This window comes from Athene cunicularia, assembly GCF_003259725.1.
Source record: "Athene cunicularia isolate RWA chromosome 1 unlocalized genomic scaffold, athCun1 chr1_part2, whole genome shotgun sequence".
Lineage (NCBI taxonomy): Eukaryota > Metazoa > Chordata > Aves > Strigiformes > Strigidae > Athene > Athene cunicularia.
In genome coordinates this window covers 67,691,913-67,718,316 of record NW_020799092.1, presented here as the reverse complement: position 1 = coordinate 67,718,316, position 26,404 = coordinate 67,691,913, and the positions used below count along the sequence as shown (strand labels likewise).

General features: G+C 37.0%; 1 protein-coding gene across 1 annotated transcript in view; it reads right to left on the bottom strand.

Annotated features, from left to right (window-relative positions):
• The window catches only part of COG5 (component of oligomeric golgi complex 5), a 190,640-nt gene that overhangs the window by 44,380 nt on the left and 119,856 nt on the right, over positions 1-26,404 (bottom strand). The window contains exons 8-13 of the mRNA XM_026868004.1: positions 21,388-21,553; positions 20,220-20,332; positions 20,050-20,127; positions 5,365-5,446; positions 2,821-3,025; positions 1,101-1,262 (exon numbers count right to left, since the gene is read on the bottom strand). Coding sequence (XP_026723805.1) covers positions 1,101-1,262; positions 2,821-3,025; positions 5,365-5,446; positions 20,050-20,127; positions 20,220-20,332; positions 21,388-21,553 — 806 coding nt within the window. The remainder of the gene's footprint in view (positions 1-1,100; positions 1,263-2,820; positions 3,026-5,364; positions 5,447-20,049; positions 20,128-20,219; positions 20,333-21,387; positions 21,554-26,404) is intronic.

Below are 26,404 nucleotides of genomic sequence, written 5' to 3'. Positions count from 1 at the left end.
TCAGACTGTATTAAACAGAGTAGTCCTTACCAAAAGCTTATGAGGGAAAAAGCACTATTGGTAATTTAAGCATCTAATTCTACAAATTCCACCTGGAATAGTCATCTTTATCTATTATCTTGCCGTTTCAATCTAACAGAATATTTATATCAGGTATTATCACTTGCAGGCAAGCAACTATCATCTTCCCTTTGACACAGTCAGAATAATTAAGATACCAGATATTTGCAACGTGTGAAGTTTCTCTTCCTAATGTTCTATTAGCTTAAACAGTAAAACTTAAATTAAAATGTCAGTTATTCCAGAAAAGCAAAATACCGAAAATAAATAATAAATAATATAATGAATTCGAAATAATAATAATAGAGAGGCGGTTATGCCACTGTATTCAGCCTTGATGTAGCCTCACCGTAGAATTGTGGGCAGTTCTGGGTCCCACAATTTAAGAAGGATGTTAAGTTACTCGAATGAGTCCAGAGGAGGGCAGCAAAGCTGGTGAAAGGGCTGGAAGGGATGTCCTATGATGAGTGGCTAAGGATTTTGGGCTTGCCTAGTTTGGAGAAAAGGACACTGAGGGGTGACCTCATTGCTCTCTACATCTTCCTGAGGAGGGGAAGTGGAGAGTGAGGTGCTGAGCTCTTCTCCCTGGTATTCAGTGAGAGAACAAATGGGAATGGTTCAAAGCTGCACCAGGAGAGGTTTAGACTGGACATTTGGAAGTATTTTTTTATTGCAGGGGTGGTCAAAACACTGGAAAAGCCTTCATACAGAGGTGGTCGATGCTCCAAGCCTGTCAATGTTTAAGAAGCATTTGGAAAATGCCTTTTGTAACACGCTTTAGCTTTTGGTTAGCCCTGAAGTGGCCAGGCAGTTGGACTAGAGGACTGCTGTAGGTCTCTTCCAACTGAAATTATTCTATTCTATTCTATGCTATGCTATGCTATGCTATGCTATATCCCGATTTAATTTTTACACTAACTAGTTTTACAACTAAAGAGTAATCAACCTTTTACTGCTAAGGAAATCTCATTTCTAAAATTGGAGCTTACAAGAAAAAATGTGTTGAAGATTACATTTTAAAATGTTTTATGTGTGCATACCTGGCTATAGTTTTAATGATGCTGTCAAGCTCGTCAGAAGAAGGAGGATTTCGACCTCCAGGAGGGAAGACAAGATTGATGGGGTCAAAGAGTCGAGATAAGGATTTTGACAAATAGGCAGCTTCATACTGTTGCAGTGAATCTTTCAAGGCCTTCTCTGGACTGTGGGTATAAGACAAAATTACTACGCTTTAAATTAAATTAAAACAGAGTTGAATCTTTTCAGACGATACAAATTTCACAGTATTGAACCTGTTTTTTCTTTCTGCTCTTTAAATATATGCACTTGAAAAGATTTTAATAGTGTATAACACCTTGTTTTTCACTTGAACCGTGTAACTAGTCAGGGAGCAATTCTGTGTAGTTCAATACAGTTCTTGGGCACTTTCTGTAAGACCTGCGTGGAACCCCTAATTCATTGTTCTTGATTGTTCTTGAGACAAACAGTGCTAAAAACATCTGCAAAATATCAGCAAGATGTCCAGAACTGCAATGAAAGACCTTTTTATATTCACGTATTTTATTAGCAAATAGTTTGTACTTGTCCTGGTTCAACTAGGATAGGGTCAAGTTTTCCCCAGCAGAGAGAGAGAGGGGGAAGGGATCTCCAGCCAGGTTATTCATACCATGCTGACATCAGGTCCAGGGGTGGAGCCCTTTTACTTTCGCTTTTGGTTTTGGGGGTTGCGACACAGGCGGCGGGCTTGTTCCCTGACCATTTTGCGGTATTTCTCTGTATATCTTTTGTCTTGTTCACTGTTATTGCTGTTTATTGTTGTTATCATTGCCACTGCTGCTATTCAGATTGTTTTATCACATTGTTGTATTAAATTTCTTCTTATTTTAGCCCAGGGTCTGTGTTTAACTTCCAGCCCAACTGGCTGCGGGTGGGGGGAAGGGCAACAGCAACATGGTCTCCATCCCGACAAGGCTTATACCTGCACAGTACTCAATGATATATTAAGAAAAAAAAAGATCTCCTGGTATACATATGCCTATAGGAACCTTCAAGTAGAAATACTCTTGTTAAATTTACGCTTAATAAGCTTCTCTCTTCAGCATTTCTACTTGTGAAAATGAGTAAGCACTAGCTCTCTCAAACATTTTACCTCATTGTCAGGAGTCTGGTGACTTTGCTTCCATTGAAGTCAATGATAAGTCTTCCACTGACAGATCAGGAACATGTTTAAGCCAATACAAATCTCACGAAAAATAATCATTTTATCTTACATAAGTCTAGAAGTCCTAATAGATTTGATGAGCCTGTTTCAGGTTGATCTTTCTGATATCTACCACTCAGATCATGTTTATTCTACAATGTATAAACATTAAAACTGTAAATCGTAACAAACTGAACATTTGTCACACTCTAATGATTGTGGTATCATTAAGAGAAAACTACTGCTATAATTGCAACACATACAAATTTGAATTTCCATCATCCGATTTTTTTTCACTGGAAGAGACAAAAAGATAAAACTAGTTTCAGAATCAGACTTTGTGAAAGACGAGAAAATCCAACACTGTTAATTATATAACCTAACGAAAATTCTACAGCTCTAAAATAGTATTAAAGCAATAAATGCAAGAGGGGAAAAAAAAACCCTTTAAAATTTTCCTGCTCTGATAATTTAAATGACACTGACTTCTTTAAAATATTCTGTTTTCTTGCAGGGTGCAAAGCTTTACATTTTATCGCCTCAGAGTTCATAATACATACTCATAATCCTGAGTTTTTTGCATGAATATGTCCTGTGTATCTTCTTCCATTTGTTGTAGTTCAGCAAAGAGATCAGTAGTTCCACTTGTGTTAAAATTCCTCTGAATATTTTGACTATATTGTTGTAGGCGCTTCCACAAGTCATTATAAAGCCTCAGTAGTTTAGGGTATTCTCCTTCAAAAGCTTGTTTCAGAAACATAGAGGCTGCAAAATAAAGCAGTAAGCAACATGCATTGCTAAGTTCAAACTAATTTTTTTATTCATATCATCCCTGTATCCTTGCATTTATATTAATGAATGCAATAGAATGTTATCCTATCTTTAATATTAATAATATAATATTTATACTTAATTTCAGAGTGGCATGACCTATCACATTAAATGCAGTTGACAAAGGTACATACCTAAAGCACCTGTATAAAATCCACAACTGGAAGACTGGATGTGGAAAATTTATTTTATACAATAAAGATACTAATCAAGGTTGTAAAACATTTGCTATCAAACTGAATTATTACTATTATAATTCATTTAAGGTCAAAGTGTGATTAGAACTCTCTAAATCTAGAGATTTTCTAACAATAGCTTGATGGGGGAAAAGTGTAGGGCTGTGCAACTTCGAAGATACCCATTTACAACAGAAAAAGATAAGTTCTATGAGCTAAAGTCTCAAGAAATCTGAGGGAAGCATATGCTTTTACACACACTTCTTAAAACAATGCAGTTGTTAATGTTAATTTAAAAAAATGCAGTTCCTAAACCTGTCAAATAAAGACAGACAAAGCCAGCAGAAAAATCAGCATTATTTTCAGCCCTGAAAGACTTGCCACAAGTAACAGGAAATGAAACAAATGTACAAGTGTTTCAGCAACTGATGTTAATCTTGATCTAAAATCGCTCATATTTTATGGATTTCCCATTACTTTAGGAGATTAACACTGTTCCGTTCATTCATAGGTTTTTCAGGCTCCAGACATCTGCCTTACTTCACCCAGCTTGTCTTTCCAACTCAAATATATTTTAATGTTTAATATTGGAGGATTCACATTTATTATCAAATACAGAGTTATTTCAGGTCATGAAGCTATGTTTATAAAGACTGTTCCAACCTCACAAAAGATCGTGATCTATTATCAAACTCTGTAAACTGCCATGAACTCCTATTTTTACAGTTTTTCTAATATTGTTTTGTCTTCCTCTGATCTATATGATCCAGAGGTCTGTGACTGATGTCAGTGGACTCAATCACTTAGAATCTATATGTTAAAAATGAACATTCTCGTATAGATGCATCACTTTAATGAAAAAGTCTACTTGCTGTAAGCATTGTTTTCCCCAAAACTCAGCTGCAGCAAAGTAAAAACATTCACAGTTCAAACGTCCAACTACTCCCTCTAAACTTTCATATGAAAACATTATTAAAAAGCATAAGTAATAAAATATTTTTGAATATCTGTCAAAGCATTGCTAACAAATGTTAAGAGTTCCCTTACTTCTGAAATGCTGATTGATCCCATTAACTGATGTGACAATTTTACAATCTTAAAACCCAGTGCTGAAAACAGGTAGCACACGTTTGGTTGGAACATATGAGATTCCGGGTATATACATACTGCTGTTAAAGTAATGAGTAAGGCAAACAGTAAAATTAATATGTTTTAACACAAGATGAATACATTTTCTTTTGGGACCATCTAGTTACTTAGCAACCACTGAACACGAATCAGCCAGCTAGTTCCTCAAAATTATATTGCTGCTATAAAGCCTGGAAGGACCAAATTTTGAAGGGCCAATGGCAATAGCTGAGATCACAAAGATGCATGCAAATCTTATGCACTTTATACGTATGTGCAAAAAATTCACTTTATATACTGTATATAAACATTAAAGATATATTTATGAAAGCACCAAACTCATCTATGAACCAACTGCATGCTGCATTAGCATGTTCTGGTAATAGTACTGTCTTATGTTTATACATGATTTTTATTTAATATTCCTTGATTGTATCTGCTATTTGTGTATTACATATGTACAGAATATTGTGTATAGCCAAAACACCAGCCATTTATCTATATTTAGACAAGACAATTTTTTAAAACTCAACTCCTATTTATAAAGGTATTCAAAAATGGCTAAAATCAGATTTTTACAACTAATCAGTGTTTAACAAGAAAAGACTGTAAGAACTGCTCTTAAAATCAAGTTACTATTTTTGAATTTGGCAAACCTATTCACTTTGGAAAGTATAATGTACCATTCCAAACATTTTCACCTTCACATACAGTTGCAAAAATGTTTTTGTTATTAGATAATGACTATTTAATGAAGTAGGAAATATTTCTTTCTGAAAATTCAACTATAGTTTAGGATTATTACCCTGTTTGGTTACAAAGCCAAGAAGTTTTAAATTCACAGACCCCGCACTGAGTGAACCACTGCTTTAGTTCTAGTAGAGGAGATAATGAGCAAAGGGCTTACTGAAATGAGAGATTCAAAATAACTACACAACACATTACAAATCATTTATACTGAATACTTACAGTCTGTTGCTGACTGAAATTGAGAAGAAAGTGTCTGAGTTACTGCAGTCCAAAATTTGTACAAAATATCAGACTGGCCATCCTGATCGCAAGGGACAAAAGAAATACAAATTTTAAAATATACTCTTTCAAAGAATTTTAAACAATACAAACCATCATTGAGAACAAAACAGAAGTAAATGAAGTCTGAGAAGTTTTCCTAAGTTTAAAGCCAGAAAAAATGCAATATTTTCCTTCAAGTCCGAGAGAAATGCTCCCAGCTCTCTAGGGGCATGAGTGTAGACCAAAGCAGTACACCTCAGGAGCTGTTAGAAAATCTCTTTGCATTGCAGTGACCTTCTCATTCCATGGGGGTTCGCATGCTGGCTACATCACAGCAATTACTGTTACTACCATTACAACATGCTTGCAAACCCCAACCAGGGACCAAAACCACTGCATGCTGCTCTGCCTCACAAAGAACAGTCTCCTATTTCTAAAAGCACAAACCACATGAAAATGCAGTGAACCTCAGAGCTGACTCTTCACCTCCTTGTCTCTACAGAGCTTGCTGCCAGAAGTGAGAACAAGGTACATATTCTTGAAAAAAGGACACAAGAAATGGCAGGCTGTTTCCTTACTCTCTGCAACATCTTGCACCACACTCAAGCATTAAAGCATGATTTTGTTTTCTCTCTTTTGCCTTCTTCTTGTCTGTATGTTTGAGGTAGAAAAAATTACAAGAGATGCCAACGGGTATCCTGTCCTGCCCACCTGTTAGCTACTTAGAAGGCTGTCCAGTGTTTTCATGGGAAAAGGAAGGTCACTCTGGACAGAGAACAGTTTTCTTCATTGCACAGTATACATGTAAATTATTGACCCTATGGTTAAATAAACCAGTTTGACCAAATTACTATAGTAATGATAATCAGCACAAAGTGCTCAGAATGAAAAATTGAAACAGCCAACAGTGATGACAAATGTCAGCAATTCTAAGGATCTTATGCTGACACTTGGCTGTTTCTATCCTGACTCACTGAAACACCCAAGGTTTTAAATCAAACCACAACATTCACTGCTAAAGCTGGGTTTAAGCAAGGGGTCAACACTGAAATCACTGTCAAAGAGGGATGCATTTTCTCAGCTTTCCTTTTGGCACTGCCAGTGTCTTCACCATAAGAAAAAAAAAAAAAAAAAAAAAAAAAAAAAAAAAACCACAAACAAGAAAAACAACAAACCCTAGTCCTTGTTAATAACACAAGACCTATTTTAAAGTGTCAATTCAACTTCTGTCCTGCACAGCATCACAAAAAAGAGATTAGCTATCAAATACAAAAGTTCAGCTACTCCAAAGTGAATTACTACTTAAGATGACAGAGGAAGAAAGAATGCACTCTATTCACTTGCACCGGCAATAACATGCAAAGCAATGAAGGCTATCCTGTCCTGGGTTGAGCTCAGAGGGCAACTGAGCAGCACACAGCTGCTCACTTCCCCATTTCCCCCATGTGGGGGAATTTCTCCCCAGTGCTAAGAAGAAAATAAGTAAAAACATGGCTCACTCTCCCCTTTCCTCCCCAGCACTGGGAAGGAAAAAAGCAAAAGACACAGGAAAATGAGATAAGGACAGGGAGGGATGACCTCGTCCTTTAAGGCACAGACAAAGAACACTCTTGTTAGGGGAAGAAAAAAACAACATAAATTTAATACAGATACTAACACCACCACCACAGGCAGAGTAGGACTGTGAGCAGCATTACCAAGTTGTGAAAACAGCTTCCCCCATCCCTCCCTTCTTCCCCAGCTCAGCTCTGTTCCTGCTATCTCTCCCGCCTCCCCCCCAGTGGTGCAGGGACAGGGAATAGGGGGTGCAGTCAGTCCGGCTGCTCCTTCCACCTCAGGCAGGGGGGAACTTCTGGCATTCCTCCCCTGTTCCAGCACAGTCCCCCTCTCACAGGAGACAATCCTCCACAAACCAACTCCGACATGAGTCACTCCCACGGGTGTGTGTATCACCCTCATGGGTTACAATCCGCCAGCTCCTAACTGGGAGCTTCTTCCCATCAGGTCCCGGTCTCCTTCAGGCGCAGTCACCTGGGTCAGCATGGGCGCCCCACAGGACACAAATCAGTATCTCCTCCACGCCCATGGGTGGCAGGGGGGCAGTCCTGCTGTCTCACCATGGGATACAGGGCAGTCTCTGCTCTAGCACACCTCCCCTCTTCTCCTTCTTTCTTCCACTGACCTCAGTGTTCACATAAATGTTCTCCTCACAACTTCTTCTCACAACTCCCACAGCTCCTCCCAGGTTCCTGTTCTTAAAAACATTATCGCAGAGGCGCAGCTAATTGGCCCAGCTGTGGTGCCAAGTTGGGTCCAACGTGGAGCAAGGGGAGCTTCAAGAAGCTTCTCACAGGGGCCACTGCTGTAGCCCCCTCCTGTACTACCAAAAAAACCCCACCACTCACTCAAACCAGAACACATCCATTAACAGGATACCACTGCGTTCCCCTTGAAGGTCTAGTCATTGAAAGATGGCAAGTTCAAGCTCAAGTCTCAGTTCCAAAACTACCATCTTAAAGAACTGATATAAAACCTGAAAATTGGTCAAAGGTACGCTGACACATATTAAAAAAAAAAAAATAAAAAAAAAGAAGGGATTATCAGATAGAATGCTTTCACAAATTCTGAGATTAGATGAATACATCCAGCCCTACGCCTTATCTCTAAATATATTCAAAGAAAGATAAAATTTATGGGTTATGTGTTAAGAACTGAGAGAGAACATCTTTTATGCTGTTGGACTCATGCTTGTAAAATGTATGAGAACTAACAAAAGTCTGAAAATAAACTGGGATGATGGAATCTCATTTTTGACTGCTTGAGGACACTGATGAATTTAGAAACTGAAGTAACTTATTTTATAGCTCTGTATTTTCTGTAAAATTGTACATGATTTTCATAAATGGGCAAAGTAAAATTATTATATCAGACAATGATTCAGGAGGTGCACTGCATAAAATAACGAAATTTATTACTATAGCATAAATGTGAAATTACTCAGTTCTTCATTTCACAGTTTCACACTTAAAACATGAAAATTACTATAAAACAAATGGCCTTTCACATCAACTACAGAATAAATTAATTAGCCTTCATATTCTCTATCCCAACATGGAAGAATGTTTGCATATTCAGCATGGAAACTCAATTCAACTTCTAAATAATCTAATGGAGGAGGGAAAATACTTACAGAGCATTATCAAACAACTTTTTTTTCATTACTGTCATCACCATCTACACCTCTGTCATAGCTTCAGCAGAAAATGCAATGATTAAAGGGTCTTGAAAACACTTGCATTTAGTCCCTCCACACTGACATTTCTATCTTGTCAGATTCAACATTCAACAGTAATATGTGATGACACTGAATGTCTTTGTGAAAATATATAAGTTTTATATGTTCCTATATTTATATGTAAAGTCAGACATATATACATATTACTCATGTAAACATCTGCATAGTAGCCACAGCTGTACCACTTAAGCCTCTGCCCATTAACTTGTGTATTCTGACCTAGGCAAATGGTGTTCATTAACTATCAGAATTTTGTAGTGAAGACAACCCTCACAGCTACATATGAGGAGAAACACAGGGGAAAATCTACACAGAAAATTCAAATAATGTTTCATACTAAGTCAAAACTGGTTAGGAGAAAAAATTATTAATGCCCCAGCTTTGCACCAAGTAAAAACACTATCTACAGAGTCATTACTGCTTTCTTCTATAATGTAAGATACAATATTTCACTTTGTCCAGTGCTGAGATGCTATCACTCTGGAGGTGAGATATAGCTGCTGATTAATAGCACACAAAAGACCATGTAAGAGTTTGTGGCAGGAACTAGAGAATACTGTTGCCTACACATACACCAGGGGGTATTTAAGTGGGTGGACTGTATCTACCAAAATTGGAATAGAGCAAAGCATTAGCATTAGATACTCCTGCTGGAGTAAAAAGTGCCATATGCAACCATGAGCATCCAGAAACCATTTATTTATTTAACTTAAACCTGTAATTTCTTTTGCTTACACATTAACTCAATATATTATTTTTAAGTACTTTTAAGCAATCTCACTGTGTATTCTTTAAATAATGTGTTCTAACAGAGATTACATCTCTGCCTGTAGATCACAATGGAAATTCTAATTTAACTATTTAAAATATAATGTGCAAGTCCATTTTACAATAATACTAGAAAATTACACAAAAAAGGGTAGAAAAGGGAGTGTTTTTTCTCCAGCTTAGCAGGAAATTAAAGGAATGTCCCTCTCCTTGCACTGGACAACTTCTTCAAGAACTTAGGAAGATAGGCAAGATGAAGGTAGAAGAGGAAAGGGAAGTACTGCTTGCCTGAAATGTACACAGCAAATCTACTGGCTCATCCTATTGTAATGAAAAGTTTATAAGCCTTTCCCTATGCTTCATATAGCACTGTGAGCAACATCCCACAGTATCAGGAAGTAACTGCTCTTTTGGGCCTTTTGCTTTCAGTAAATGTCATCTAGCTAAAATTGCATTCTTGTCATCTTCCCATCTGTAGAGTGTAAGTAAATGAATTTGGTCCTCCTCTACACATACAGCAAATATCCTCACTGGTAGACAATGTATGGGAGCATTAGGTACATTCACATTAGTGACTGACGGTGTAGAAGGGATTCTTTCCAGTGTAAATGTCTTGCATCTATACTTTTGTTTTGGAGAACACACTGAAGTGTGCTAGCAGACTAATTTCTACTATTCAAGGATTACACGACATCATCATTAGCTTAAAAAGAACAACTTCTGCAATTAAATGGCTTTTTGCAGCATATCATCATATTTTTGCAACAGAACCCACAAGGATGTACTAATATTTTTATCAATTAATATTCTGAGACTTTAAATTGGGAATTTTCCATTTCTCTTGCTTCTCAAAAAGAAATAAAATTGAAAGATGTTAAATTACTTACACCCCCTCCAAAATAAAAATGCTTGCTTTGAAATCTAGTCACAAGCAGATTAACATCTTGTGATACAATCCCTTGTAGCAGGAGCAGCTGACAAGATGAGTAATGAACTGCATCCGATTATCTTTTCAGCTCTGTGGCAATCATTTTCCAACAGCTTCCTATTCCATAACCAACAACACTGGAAAAAGGTCATCATTCTGTCATATTTCCCCCCCATCACTGTATGTGTTTAATAATGCAGAGAACACATAAACCTCTGGGAGTTAAGAGATCTGGTACTGTTATCTGGGGCAAAACTGTTTCGGGTGCATATTGCATATGTAGAAATCCTACATAAAACATCCATACATAATTTAAAGTCCCTCAGAAGGAAATTATTACATTTCAGCATATAATAGAATGCTATTTTCTCCTCTCATGTAATATGTTCTTTCTTCAACAAAAGAACCCTAACTGTAATTGATGATATCTAAAACTATGGACAGACAATATTCAGGTTGACAAATATGTTTTCTGCATCATGGAATACAACTGAATTAGATCTATGATAATTGCAAGCAACTGTAGGACTATAATGGCAAAACACAATTTCCTCCCCAAAGTAGTTCCATTTAACTCAGCATTTTTTAATTGATTTTATTATACGTTTGCAGCTTTACTTTGATCTCACAGAATAGAAAATCTGCACATAAATCATACTTTGCACCGCTGCAAAATGGTTAGGAGGTTAAGATCAGCCACAGAACTGGATGTTTTTTCATAAAAAGCTGCTGTGAAAACATTCCTATACTTAAACTACACTTACATAAACTAATAATCTACCAGCCCAAACTGGGAATTAAAAACACTGTCACTGCTGTTCCTGTGCCCAGTGACCACTTTATTCCCCTGAACTGATATAGCTAGCAGGCACTCAAACGATTTAGTAGCCCCTGTGCAACTCCTTGGGCAGTGCAAGTCAGCTTATATCTGTCTTCCTCTTGCCAGTTCCTCGTTTTCAGAAACAAACTGAACAACTGCCCAGTAACACAAACTAGGGCAACCCTCTGCTGTTCTGACCTGCTGGCCAAAATCAGGGGAATAAAAAGATGCTTTTGAAAGACATATGGACTAGAAGCACTTAGCTACTTCTGAAAATGTTATTCCTAGGGAACCCACTCGCATCTGTGTAGAGTAAAATAGAAAAACATAACAATCAGATTCCACTCTGGCCCTTCTACTATAACTTTACCCTTTTTCATACTGTTTAAAAATTTGTACTCAGTCATACATACTATTCACACAGGAATTACTTGCTCATGGAAATTACACACATAAATCAGACAAAAGATATCCAGCAGGCTAGACCACAAATGGCAATGAATTTTGTCAACAGTAGGGCTCACTTTATTGTGTACATGAACTGGACAAAGATCATTAGTGTAAGCTATAATTCAACAAAGTTGCCCCTTATTAGAATAACAGATGCAGGTAGTCTGTCTGACTTCCATGGTATACTTTATTTATGTGAAATTAAGAATATGCTTAAGTGCTTTGCTGAATCAGGGCCATAATCAACAATCAGCAAAATATGTGTTCATCTTGTATAACTATTTAGTTTCAACCATTACTATAAAGTTACTATTGTCAATACTCTGCACAGACAGTAATATTATGCAACTTTTTTAGATATAATAATTAGGAATGTGTGCTAATACTGCATAATGACAGTGCCAGGAGACATTTAGACAGTGCTAGTTCACCCTGCTCTCTGTCCAAGCTCAAGAAAGAAAAGTGAGCATAGGCCTGTGCATTCCAGGTGAATGCATACTAGCAAACTGTATTTTAAAATAAGGGTCTCTTAAGTAAATCTTTCTCTTGTAAACTAATAAAATTGAGTCTTTCTCCAATAAGCATGTGAAAATTTAATATTCTAATGGCAAAAGTTTAACGCTTTTGCTAGTCTAGGACAGAAAAGGTCTACATTTAGTAGATGGCAAATTCAAAGCAGCCAGCTGGCCTTTTAGGCAGAGATTTTAAGCTACAAGTCAAAAGAATCAAAGAATGGTTGAGGTCAGAAGGGATCTCTGAAGGTCATCTGATCCAACCCCCCCTGTTTAAGCAGGGCCACCTAGACCAGGTTGCCCAGAACTGTGTCCAGGTGGCTTTTGTACACCTCCAAGGACAGAGACTCCACAGCTTCCCTGGGCAACCTCTGCCAGTGCTCAGTCACCCACACAGTGCAAAAGCGTTTCCTGGTGTTCAGATGTTTCCTGTGTTTCCATTTGTGTCTGTTGCCTCTGGTCCCATCACCGAGAACCACTGAGAAGAGCCTGGCTCCAGCTTCTTTGCACCCTCCTTTCAGTTATTTATATATATTGATGAGATCCCCCAAGCCTTCTCTTCTCCAGGCTGAACAGTCCCAGCTCTCTCAGCCTTTCCTCACAGGAGAGATGCTCCAGTCCCTTCACCTTTGTACCCCTTCATCAGACTCTCTCCAGTACTTCATGTGTGGACTCACCAGTGGTAAATAAAGGGAAGGATCACCTCCTCAACCTGCTGGTAATACTTTGCCTAATGCAGCCCAGGATACTATTCACCTTCTTTACCACAGGGACATACACGTTGCTGGCTTATGTTCAACTTGGTGGCCCCCAGGGCCGCGAGGTCCTTTTCTGCCAAGCTGCTTTCCAGCTGGGTGCCCCCCAGCATCTACTGGTGCCTGGAGTGGTTCCTCCCCATGCACAACTTTGCACTTCTCATTGTTGAACTTCATGAGGTTCCTGCCAGCCCATTTCTCCAGCCTGCTGAGGTCCCTCTGGATGGCAGCACAACCCTCTGGAGCATCAGCCACTCCTCACAGATTTGTGTCATCAGCAAATTTGCTAAGGGTACACTCTGTGCCATTATCCAGATCATTAGTGAAGGTGTTAAATAGGACTGGACCCTGTATTGACCCCTGGGCTAAACCACTAGTTACTGGCCCCCAGCTAGACTTTGCATCAGTGATCACCACACCCCAGGCCTAGCCATTTAAGCCAGGCCATTCATAAGCAACCTTGTTCATAAAAAGCTGAGTTTCAGAACCTCAAGAAGAGGGCTGTCATAGCCCACAGTGCAATTGAGACTGCAGATTCAGCCATCTTCTATACAATGACTGGTGCTAAGGAAAGGATTCAGATCAGTATTCTTTTATTGGTATGGAATGAACCGGGGAAAAAAACATTTATACTTGTATATTGAAAATCCTTTTTTTCAGTAGCCTTTATATCTTTAGTGCACTGTATTATAGCATGTACACAGATCTGTTAATAGTGTGAAGCACCATTATTACTCAACTGTATAGATTTGAAATTTAGATTAATATTGCCTATTTGCAGGATTGTAAGATTATTTTTTGATTAAAAAACTACAGACTGACAGAATCCATGTTCTAAACCCCGTTCCACTTACATGAAAGTGACTTGATTTCACAGTTCAAAACGTATAGCTACCAATACCATAGCTACTGATAGGTACCAATAAGTTAATAAACAACTGAACAATAGTGGGCTGAGTACCAGTACCATGAGAGCAGATATCTGAAGACCTGTATTCACTATTACTCTACAACAGTATTAATGCTTCAGCCTTTAAAACTGATTTAAAGTCTCCTCAAACATAAAACCAGAACAGCTTACCTCATTTTTAAAAAACATACCAAACTACTAATTAACTTTGCTATTACTGAAATGAAATCTCTTGAGCTCTGTTCTTAATATAACTATTTAGTATCTAACATTACATCTAAATTCAAGGAATGAGAATGAAAGTACCCCCCTTATTCATTATTAGAGAAGAATGCAAGAAGATGCTGAAAAGACATATATTTATTTTTACAAATGTCTCTATTTCCTCCACACTGTAAATTTAGAACTTAATGAGTATAATTTCCCATCTGTGAATTATCATATTTGTGTGTGTCTAAAATAGCTATTCTAACATTCAAATAATAAATCTGACCCACTGATTCTAAACTGGCTCCCACTTCATGACAATCACTTCCAACTTATTTCTCCCTGTAGAAATTTTGATACTTTGAGTAGAATGTGAAAAACATCTTTATTGTCAGGCTTCTTTGAAATGTAAAACAATATAGTGACTATTACCATGCAGCTAGTTGCTGCAGGCTCCTGAAATCAGGCTTTGCATACTAATACATACAGTGTTTTCTATCTGTAATCAAAGGCTCCGCCATAAAGAAATACAGGACTTGCGAATGTTGCTCTAAAAGCAGAAGACATTTAAAGGACAACCTAAGTATTTTTCCCCCCAATAAAGCAACCATGCAAATGATTTAACAATTTTGTACAGCAAGATCTTATGGGACAGAAATAAGGAAATCTATTTGCACTATTTCTATAGCAACATAATTGCCAAATGTTAGACTCTGAACAAAAAGCCATCATCCTCAGTAGTGCAATTAATCAGTAAAGAAACAGACAAATTCTGAGTGTGTTTTCAATAAACCTTTTCTATCTTCTCAAAGCAGACGAGATTAAATTTTTAAAAGAACAGTGCATTTAAATTTCTAATGCTGTCTACATTATACATTGCAGGTGAACAGATGTCAATAAATGACACCATGATTTTAAAAATGACCTTGATTTTTTTGTTTTACTGCAGGGCATTGAATTTCATTACACTGAGTTGATCACTTTATACCCAAGGTGTAATAGTTTCTAGACTTCCAGCAGTAGTGTAACATTTTAAAAAGGTCTCTTTATGCAGCTAATAAAATAAACAAAACCTGTTTTTTAAAAATAAATAACCTTCTTAACTAGAAAATAAAGTTAAGACTGTGCATTTTCCCTATTACAATATTAGAATTCTTAAGTGATTCCTCAGAAAAAAAAAAAAAAATTGTAAGGAACAAAAACACGTCTTAAACAGTGTCCTATATTTTCAAAACTACTCAAAACATTAATTAATCCTCCCATATTCCTGAAAGATATGCATCAACTGGAAGTAAATCAACTCAGTGTTTCCAAAAGCCAGTAACTACCTAAAGGGACCTGACAGATTTCTTCTATCCAGAGAATGGATTTAGTATGTACAGAAGCAATTCTGTACATACACTTTCACCTTGACTACTACACCCATCCAGAGTGAAAGGGTGGTTTGTTACCAGGCCCACTCAGCCCATAGCTGTTCTGGTAAGACTGACTAGAACGATGATAAAAGGCGGCACTTCTGGTAAATGCATTTCTTTTCAAATAGCAATCTGACTTGAAACCAATTGACTTAATTTTCAGTCATCACAGAACTGCAATTTGCACAAACGCCACCAAAACAGAAGTGAAAAAGAACAAAGATCATTATGACCTACTAACCCATACAACCTCTACACCATCCCTTTTACTTACATATGCACATTTCTGACAGAGAAACGGAATTAAGGTGTAGAGAAACTGTAGTGTCACTACAAAACCACTGCACACGCTCTGACCCTCCCTCCCATGTGAATTAGAATCAGATTACTTTTAGCGTGGCTGGACACATTCAAAACTAGAATCAGGACTTTTAACCTTTTCGGTCTTTTAAGAAAGGTCTCAAAAATCTTGCAGTTGGCTTCAGAGGGACAATGTGTAGGTGTGAAATAAAGAGCATCTTCAGTATTTTGGGGATCAATAGATCTCCACAAAATACCTTATTATTGCTTAAATAATAAACAGAAACCACAGAAGAAATGATGTGCAAGTAATCATATTCTGCTTCTACAAAAAATAATGGAAAATAAATCACGTACTTGTAATAATAGGTGAAAAACAGATTATTTTCTGAACTCACATAAAGCAGTAATTAGATTAGTTTTCAAATTTTTCCACTTGGGATTATTTTTTAATTGGGTCAACTGAATGTGAATATGTGATGTTAGTTGTGAATAATTTCAAAGCAGCAACATTTTTTAACAAGTTTGGATGGGCAGAAGGAATAAGAAGGTGAAATGTAAGTACACTTTGGGCAATAAACATTTCTATTTTCCATTTATTTTCTTTATCTTATGTAATGATGAAGACATTTCCTTCTGTATCGTTAACACCTCATATTGCCAGTGTTGACAACTCAGGAAAATAGCCTGCTTACTCACCAAACATTCATCAGGAGAGGCAATGATAAGAGCACTCCACAAAGTACATAATAACACTCCCTGCAACTCTCAGCTCACTTTTTTTACCCAGAGGCTTACATAAATGACAGGGTTTGCAGTGTGCCTTAGCTGCCAACAAGCGGGACATCAGCAGATCAAAGGCGATCAAGGGCAGATCTGCCCTCTCACAGCGAGTACCCTTCTGCTCAGCGGACACACCAGCTCACTCTTTCTAATGACCACCCCGAAATCCCTCTCACAAAATGGTTTTAAGGCTGCTTCTCACTTTGCAGAACTGTTCACTGCTCCTATGTAGGAGTGAAGGACCCAAAATAGATGAGGATCAGAGATCATTTTCAACTCTTTTACAAGGGGCTTAGAGGGATTCTTTTCTCTAATTAGGAAGGTGGCTGTCACAGAAAGATATGTTCTGCTGCGACTTTCACTGAAGTCAATTGTAGTTTAGGTATTAGAACAGCTGAGGCAGGATTAGTCACTACACACTGAAAGAGAAGCAGTAAAGCAGAATAAACTGGAGTAACCGAATAGCTCTCCAAAGGTGAAATAAGCAACTGAAAGAAGTGATATAAATAACCAGTCATTAGGTGGAAAAAAAAAATCATTTTTACATTATTTAAATCTTATTTCTATTTCTATTGTTTACCCTCACCATTATGGAAACAATAACCCTACCTTTTCAAAATATAATTATATAATTATGTAATTATATAAAATTAAATCTCTATTTGTTTTCCCTCAAACTAGAAATCAGTACTTAATGAATTCTAAATTCTTTTAGCCTTGCTCTTCAACTAAAATCTAGTCATTAAAGGCCTTTTTCTTAGATTAAACCACAAAAATGTCCATTCAGTCTTAAAAGAAATGTATTTCTCCTTCAAATATCTCATAGATCTTTTCTGGAAATTAAATCTGTAATTTTAGTATTTACAGATTAATAATTAATCTGTATTTCATTACTATTATGAATGTAACAATTTTTATAATGTACTATGAGTGCACAACTTCTTTTCAAAATTTTATTCATTTCATATTGTGGCAAAGGAAAAATTCCAAATTCTAGACCTGCAAAGGGAAGGAGTGGAAAAAAAGTGCAGTGTAAACTTAATTTCCAGCTCCTTCCATGATGCTCATGTACACCTGGGTACATCACTTAACTCTTGGTCACATCTAATGGTGGAAAAATTTGGAAGTGAATTCTGTAAGAGAAACCATAGTGTAGAAAAGATGCAGGTGTTGTCATTGCCCTACTGCTGAACTCCAGTATTTATAAATTTTAGAAGTTCTGTGCCTCAGCCTCTCTACTGGACTGATTTTTGTTTTGTTTCCCTTTTTTTTCCTAAAACAGAGAGGTTTTGTGAACCCTTTAATTAATTAGTGTTTTTAAAACTACATTTTTGGATACAACATGATACAACACTACTAAATATTATTATGGTAACAGGTAATTAGAAGGCCGGAAAGCGCATGTTTGGGATCATAATATAAAATTAGAAAAAAATGCAGGCTGTGCTATCTGTGAAGAGAAAGACACAAAAAAAAAAAAACGTGATGAAAAAAAAAAAAAAAAAACCTCTCTTATGCTTCCTAGGATGATACTTGCACTGCAGTAATCAAAACAAGGAAGCAGATGGACAGGCAAAATGGTACTGCAGCTGCTGCAGAAGATGACTATAATAATAATGTTGACATCAGTAACAGTAATTAGTGCACAGACTGTAGAGTGGATGATTCGTTTTCCTATCTTCTGGCGTGGGCATGTTGCCCTAGCAAACGGGTATAATGTTAGTACCTTTAGTTTGTTTTGTTCATTTGCTCAGTTTATTAATGAAATTGAATACAATAAAGAAAATCCAACTTTTCTCCAGAACACTTGCTGAGGAAAGCATGTTGTTTCAGTTTGGATTAATATGAGATGGAATCTTCTTTAGTAAATGACAAAATAACAATTTCTTACTTATATCGATTTTTAATGCACACAATTCATACTCTTCCATACAGCCATCTGTACATACACTCTTAAATTTCAGCAGCGTGTAGTACTTGTCTGGTTTTGTCTAAACGACAGCTCTACTGTTCAGTGTGACTTCACCCAACAGCAGGATGATGCCATACCTTTTTCAAGGGACACTAAAACAAATGGTGTAACTCTGAGAAGGGCCAAGAAAAACACTGCTACACTGAACCATCTCAGGTACAAAGAAAGCAAAGCATCAGTGCTATCAACAGTGACATGTTATGCTTATAGGAGTTCTGGTAGCATCAGACAAGGATGTACCACTACTAGCTACCTCACCAAGAATGACAACTGTCCAGCTTGATGTTACTCTACACCATTACACCTATTGAAGAGCAAACTAATTGGAAGAGTGATAGTTGTGGAGAAATAAACAGATGGATTTTGTGAAATACAATTTGTCACTTAGATGTAATCCTGCAGTCAAAGGGAATGAAGTCAAAGGGAAGGAAGGGCAATCAGAAAGACCATGGAACATGCTTAGCATGTGACAAGCCAAAAGCCTTTTGTTTTATTTTCTAATGAGTTTTTCCTTACTCTGCATCTAGCTTCTATTGAGATTAATTTTCCCTGTTTATTTATTCTCCAGGATGATAAAAGATTTCCTTTGGCTTCCCTCTATCATCCTCAACAACTGGAAAAACTCCTATCCCGTTCTCAAGTGTTGTTCTACAGAAGGGAAGAGTTAGAAGTGAGAAGCACAGGCTCAGGGTGGGAACCACTCATGAACACTGAAAACTCATTTATCTAAGCTCCCTTGCCATCCAAACTTCCTGACCCTTCCAGAGTTCCTCTTTCTGTCCCTAGGTTTCCACATTTCTCCTTAAACATGTTGATCTACTGAAGGGCTCCACTCAGGCAGCAACAGTTTCATTGTTGAGAAGATCATGTTTGCATAGAAAGAGTTTCCCCAACATATTTCAAAAATTAAATTGATGTAAATTAAAAATCCAGCCACATAGTTGGAAAAGATGTCTGCACAAACACATCTTTTGTTTTTGCTTCTTCTCATCTACTAAGGTAGATGAGATAGCTTCACTAACTCTGTTCCTAACACTCGAGGAGACCATTAATCAAATTATGAATATGAATAGAAAACAATGCAATTGAATGGAAAAGAATAGGTATCCAAAAGAACAGCCATGATTGTTTTTCAAGGAAGAAATTGGCAAGTAGAGAAACAGATGGCTGAAAGTGTTAGATGAAGACACATTCTCCTATGCAAACTAACAGACATAATTAATTACTCAAATCACATGGTATTTTATGGAAAGACATTAATGATCAGTAATAAAAACTGACAGTGGTGTCTTATCAGCTCCCTTTAAAGAAAACAAAAGAAATTATTACTAAAAGAACATGTTTACACCTACAGATGTAACCTACAGACCATAAATATAGCTTTCAATGTTAGTTTGACTTTCAACACTTTCCCATTAATTTAATTATAAATTTTCATGGAACCGTAAAACTGTAAACAAAAGCATCCTCTCGTCACATCTTCCTTAACAGAATTAATAAAACATATTCAGCTAAATTAAAACTTTACCTTAACTATTTCCTCTATGAAGCAGACATGTGACACAGGATCTCTTTTCTTTGTCAATACTTTCTGCAAATGCTGCACCTGTAACAAAGAATTTATTGTGAGGAAAAGTGACATCTAATCTTATAAGCAAAGTTGCATAACTAGACAAACAGGAATCATTTGTTGAGTACCTGCCCGCAAGCAGCACAGATCTGATCCATGAGTTTCTCCATGTTTGTCCAGAGGGCTGCTCGGAAAGCTGCTGTGTTCCCAGGTGTTGGCATAGCAGCTCTACCAGGGCCACCTAAATGGATTTTAAAAACACACAACAGCACATTTCAGCTTTCACATGTGAAAATTAAAATATTAGAATATAGATCTTTATGCACTCTGACGTAAGATTTTTTTTTTAAATCAAAGCAGCCTAGAATAGCTTTATAACAGAGCTTTGTGAATGGCCTCAGTTGTCTCAGCTGAGAAGTCAACTAAATTCTGAAGTTCATAGGGATACTTCAATGTTCACAACTGTTACCTGCTTTACCAATTCAGACCTCCACAGAATCACCAAGGTAATGCCAGTGAGCACCGTTGCAGGATGTAATAACAAAGTGAAATGGTGGAGACGGTAGCTATGAAAAATACAGGTATTACCAGCTCAAGACTTAAATGCATAGGCAAACTGCTAAAAAAAGCTGAAGGGCATGCAGCTTCTAAACTACTGCTTTCCTTGAGAGGGGCTATATTTCTTTTATATGTTAGTGATTATGGTTTTGGACACTCAAATGGTTGCAAAATTAAAAGAAAAAAAAAAACTTTCAAATGTTCATATTGACACAGTTCAAATTCTTCAATATTCTTTAGATTCTGAGCTAACATGTGGAAGGAATGTTTAACAGGGCATTCCTTCATATTGAATATACTGCTTTGAAATTATTTCTATCTGACAAAAGCATCACAATGCAGTTTCGGGCTTGTTCCACTGCTTGCAAATAATTACTACCCATGATCCTCCCACCAACACAAAGTAAGCAGAATTTGGATTCATCTTTACTTGACACACTGCTAAGAAAATGCTGCAAAGTTGTAAACTAATGAGGATAATTTTGTGTGCAAGTCAGGAAAAATAAAGGTGTAAGGAATAACAGAAACCTCCTGAGCCTGATAACAGCAGACAGGCCCAATTTGGTTTTGTATAAGATGACTTCTGAGGTATTGTCATCTTCCATCCTCTACTGGTTAAAGCAAGTAGGGAAATATTCCTATATCAGGCTTGGATGTGAGAGTTTCTTGCATCTGACAGCATACAGTACTTCTGTCAAAAAAATCAGGTTATCGTTCTCTGTAAAACAAGTATCATACCTCTTGTAACAGTTTGAGATGGTTGGGTCAATACTTTGATATCCAAAGCACTTTTTATGTTCTCCTCCAGGACTGTGCAGTATCCATCTACCACATTAGCAATGGTATCTTTCAAAGTCCCAAGGTTATGGAAAACCTGAAGAGCAGTTCCCACTTGAGTAGGATTCTAGACCAACAAGATTTTAAAATATAATTATTAACTGTACTATAGGATTTTTTTTATTCATGATGAGGCATCATTTTACTGGCAAGTTTGTCTTTCAGCCTGCTAATTCATTGCATTTAACATTAAATAACTGGCATCCTTACAGCATAAGGAGAATAGAGGGTAAAGGAGAGGACTGATTTCCTTTGATTGTTTAGCACTGCTTTGCTTAGCTTCCTTTGGTGCTATCCTCTGAATAAGAAGAACAGAAAAATAAGGAACTAGAAACAGTTGCTGGCAATATCTAACCTGAGGTGGGTTACCAGTGATTGATCCAACAATTCTGAAGTTAGTTACAGTACAGCTATATTCAGCTATGGTGTAGCTAGTAATATTGTTTTAACATGCAGTATCTGTTACAGTACTGTCATTTAAGTGTCAAACATTTAATTAAATTTGATACAGGCTTTAAAAAAAAATACTAACCAAGGACAAGCAGAGGAAAAGCACATCAAGCCCCTACTACTGACTACTGCAGAATTTAAGCTTGTATTTTTATATTTCTGTTTCTAACGCTGACAATAACTTCATCTTCCTCACAGCAGATTTAAGAGTACAAAGCAACACAGTGACCATTTCCAAAGCCTGGGGGGAAAAAAAAAAAAAAAAAGCTCAAGAGTCTGTATTGTTCAGAGATTTTCCAAAATACAGGAGAGTGAAAACTGTTCAGGTCCATTGTTTAAAAGACCTTTGATTAAGATTAAAGCTTATGATAATTCCATTGAGCAACACTAAACACTGGCATGGGTGCTATTTAGCAAGAGAAAAGCCTCAAATTACTGCCTTTGGAAACTAAGCACTGTCATCCATACGCTGAATACTGCTTTTTTATTTAGCATTCACAGGCAATTAGTGGAGGGGGCGATCAGTTGATCACACACACATTAGAGATGCAGTCTTTTGTCATTTTTCTTAGTGACTTCTGCCAGCAGTAAGGAACATGGTGTGGCAGAAATCCTGGCACCCAGACTGGACAGAAGCTCCTGAGACCACAAGCACGTCCCACTAGAAACCCCACTTCGACTCTCCTCTGGCAATGAGACCTTACACCACTGCAGTCTTCCTGCTGGTGGCTGCAGCAGTAGTAGCCACTAACATCGAAAGGGTCTCTTGCAAGACCAATGCAACTCTGCTTCATCTTCTCCAGGTTACAGTTTTTTTGAGACGGACACTTCTGAGTCAAAGAAAGAGGTGTGGGGAACTCGCACTGATTAACACAGCAGTAAAGCTACGATGCAGCGGCTGTGCTGGGGATTCACTTGCTGGTACATTCGCCCCCTGCAACACGTTTTCCGATCCATTGATGAACAGTGCATTCTCCTCAAACCTAACATTAAATGTCACAGCACTATAAATACACATTCATTTCACTCTTTCTAGGGTTTCTGCAAAGATCAGAACCGTAGTTGAAGCAAAGAAGACAGATCTCATCTCCTTCCCCAACTCCAATGAGGAGTTTACAAGTTTAGTGGAAAGCAAAGAAATATTAAGCACGTATTATGGTTTGCAGACCTTATACTAACTGTACCGGTTTCTTTTTCCAAACAGTGTGGGAGTTAATGAGCATTCCCAGCATAGTATTATGGGTCTGGGACTTGTAGGTTTAGGTTTTTGACAACTGGGTATGCTGTAAAATTTCTAAGCATCCTGTGGGTGTGCTTGTGGAGGTGGGAAAGTAAGCCATAAAGACTGGAAGATTAATGGGATGTCAGAAAAAGAAGAGTAGTATAATGCAAGGAGGGAACCTGGGGACAGAATGAACAAGAGAACGAAAATATAAATGGGAAGAGGATGGGGAACAGAATGAAAAGAAACTGTAAGGAGAAAGAGAATGAAACTGAAAGGCAGGAAAGCAAAGACAGAAAGGACTCACCTCATTTACCAGTCTTTCCTGTTGAAATTCTTATAGAATACTTACACGATTATAAAACCAGTGAGAGTCAGTAATATAAAATCAATAACTTAGTAGTATAGTAAGAGCACTCAATCAGGTTTCAGTCAGACTCTAATGTTCATATATCAACTAACAAAAAAATAGAACAGCATCGAAAGGTGAGCAGGGCACTCTCCAGCCTTGAACAACCAATGATCAGATGCTTTCCTGAAATAGGCAGCTTAGGCACAAATAATTTCAGGAAAAAGATGAATCTCAGGTCTCCCACATCATAGTTTAGCAAACTAACTCCACAAAAGACACAAAATTGTGCCCCAACAGGGCCTGAACTATGTTTCAAAAGAATTGTTTTTATCCAAACGCTGTCAAACAATTCATTCATAAGTTGGAAATAGTTAGGGAATAACCAAAACACATCATTATGGAAACCTGCTATTCACACAAAATATCTTCCAAATCTAGTACCAAAGTTAAAATCAGAATAGAATAAAGATTATGCAGGTGGCTTATTTCTTACTTGCTTTAAATTGTGGACATAGCCACTGACAGAGGTCTTCTAGTTCATGTATTGATCTTGTATAACAAAAATCAGAGATGTATTAAAACCCTGACAATATACAATAAAGTATCTTTTTTGTTTTTTTCATATATACTGTTCTTCTCTCCTCAAAAAACAGTTTGTGTTTTATATGCCCCAGACAGGCTATATAGAGTCCATTGTTGCTTTATCACTAATCCTAAGAGAACTTCATTTTTTATGCACAGCTAGTTTCTAGGTTTAGACAATATGTTTTAAAAAAATGGAGCATCTCTTGGGACGAAAATTATTATGTGGAAAAAAAATGTCGGTAAGCAGGAAGAAAAACGATTGTACTTTCAGGCTTGCATACACAACTCAAAATTAAGCTGTTTATCATTAATACACATTGGACAAAAATTTGAGAATCAGTATTGCAGACTTTACCACGATCGACAGACTTTATTTATAAGAATTTGCCCCTAATATTTTCCTTATATTTGAGAAAGCTTAAAGCTAAACATTTCTGAGATGCAAAAGATTGCCACAATTTTTATCAAATGGAAAGCATGCATTCAAAGTAAAAAAACCACACCTGACTACAGAAGTGATTTACAACGGAAAATGGAAGCACATCAGAGGAAAAATACTCAGAACAGCTGTCCAACACAAACTGTAGGAAAAATAACTATTTTTGAGATGGAATTTAATGAGTTTATTAGCAGTGTTTTATAATCAAGTTGTCTGCCACTGAAGGCAACTAGACTTAGCAATTTGTAAGGGTTCTCCTTAGAATCTCTGTGCATAAGATCTTATGTTCCTTTTTGGTTTAAGTGTCTTATTTTGTAAATGAAGGCTCAGAAGTAGTAGTTTTTACCAAAGCAGGCTGACTTTACTATGTAAAAATGTATGGGCAGTTAGAGCAACAGTAAGACACAATTCTGCTTCTCACAAAGTAGTATCTTACAAGAAAATACCCTTCTACACAATAAATTAGTATCCTAAAAATATTTATACATATGCCATAAAATTTAAGTTATAGCAATCAAGAGGGCAGGGGGCAAAGAAAAATAGTACAGCATTTAGTAATACGTTAGTAGTACGGTATAATCTAATGTGCATAAACATAACCATACACAAGTGAAATAAAACCATGACCCCACAAACTGTAGGCCTGCAACACTACCTACTCAAAGATTTAACTACAGTGATCTTCAGATTGCAAAAAATTATAATGAAGCAGGAAGCTAAGGAGAGATGGAGTTAAGTCCAGCAATAATACCCTTCCCCATTCAAAGCACTCCTCCATCTGGCATGTCACAACATAATATGTTACAGATATATGGAAACTAAATTCCACAAATTTAAGAGCTTAGGAAGACTCAGTGAATCATCAGTTCAACATACAAAGGGAAAAAAAAATAATTTAAAAAAATTGCTCAAAAGCAAGTTCTACAATGAAAGCAACTCCCACAAATATGTAAAAACATCAAAGTTTCTCAGCATCCATCAGACAATACATTAAATAGCTTGGTCAGAACAGTGATATTAGCCACCAACCACTTGAAAAAAGGCACGTATGTTTCCATTTCTTTTAGCAAAACATAAAGATACTCGTTTAGCAGCAACTATGAAGAGATGTTCATACCAAACACATTTGCTAATTTTGTCTATCATTTAGAACTGTTTATTTTACTAACATTATTTTCAATTAATTTTATCCCATCCCATTTGGTTCTGTAGACGACCTTAGACAAGAAGAAAAAGAAGTGACACGCAGTCATTAAGTATGAACATTTTTTTCACAATTATAACATATGGTTGTTTTCAAGAGTAGGTGACTAGACTCAATAACCCAGAAGATGCTGTCCAGACCAGCATGACATTTGCAGTCATTATGCAGAGCAGAACCACATTTGGTCACTCCTTTTCCCACAAAGATAATAACTCTTTGAAGACTAGATAGAAATGTCATTAGAGACTTAAATAAATTCATATCACATTTCTAATTTTGAAATAACTCCTAGGACAGAACCAAGTAATTTTTTTTCTATCAACTGCCAGCACTGCAACTATTTTATAATGTCCAACATTGTCATCTTATTTTATGAATGCCAGTAGTGTTATCAGAACAATCTTCTGAAAGCACAGCTAAACAAAGAGCAATATTCTTTTCATCACAGAAACACGGCTTGGACGAGCAAGACTGCTCCTCACAAGGGAGTGTGGTAATGACACTGAGCTAATCTGGGGACAGGAAGATTCCTAGCATGAGGCTGAACCAAAAATAAGAAACCTTGGTGACAGGCAAAACTAACTGACTCAAGTGATACAAACACAGCTTCCAAACTCACATTTCATCTTCTCAGGGTATGGAATTCACCATGTGGTCCTTTCTTCT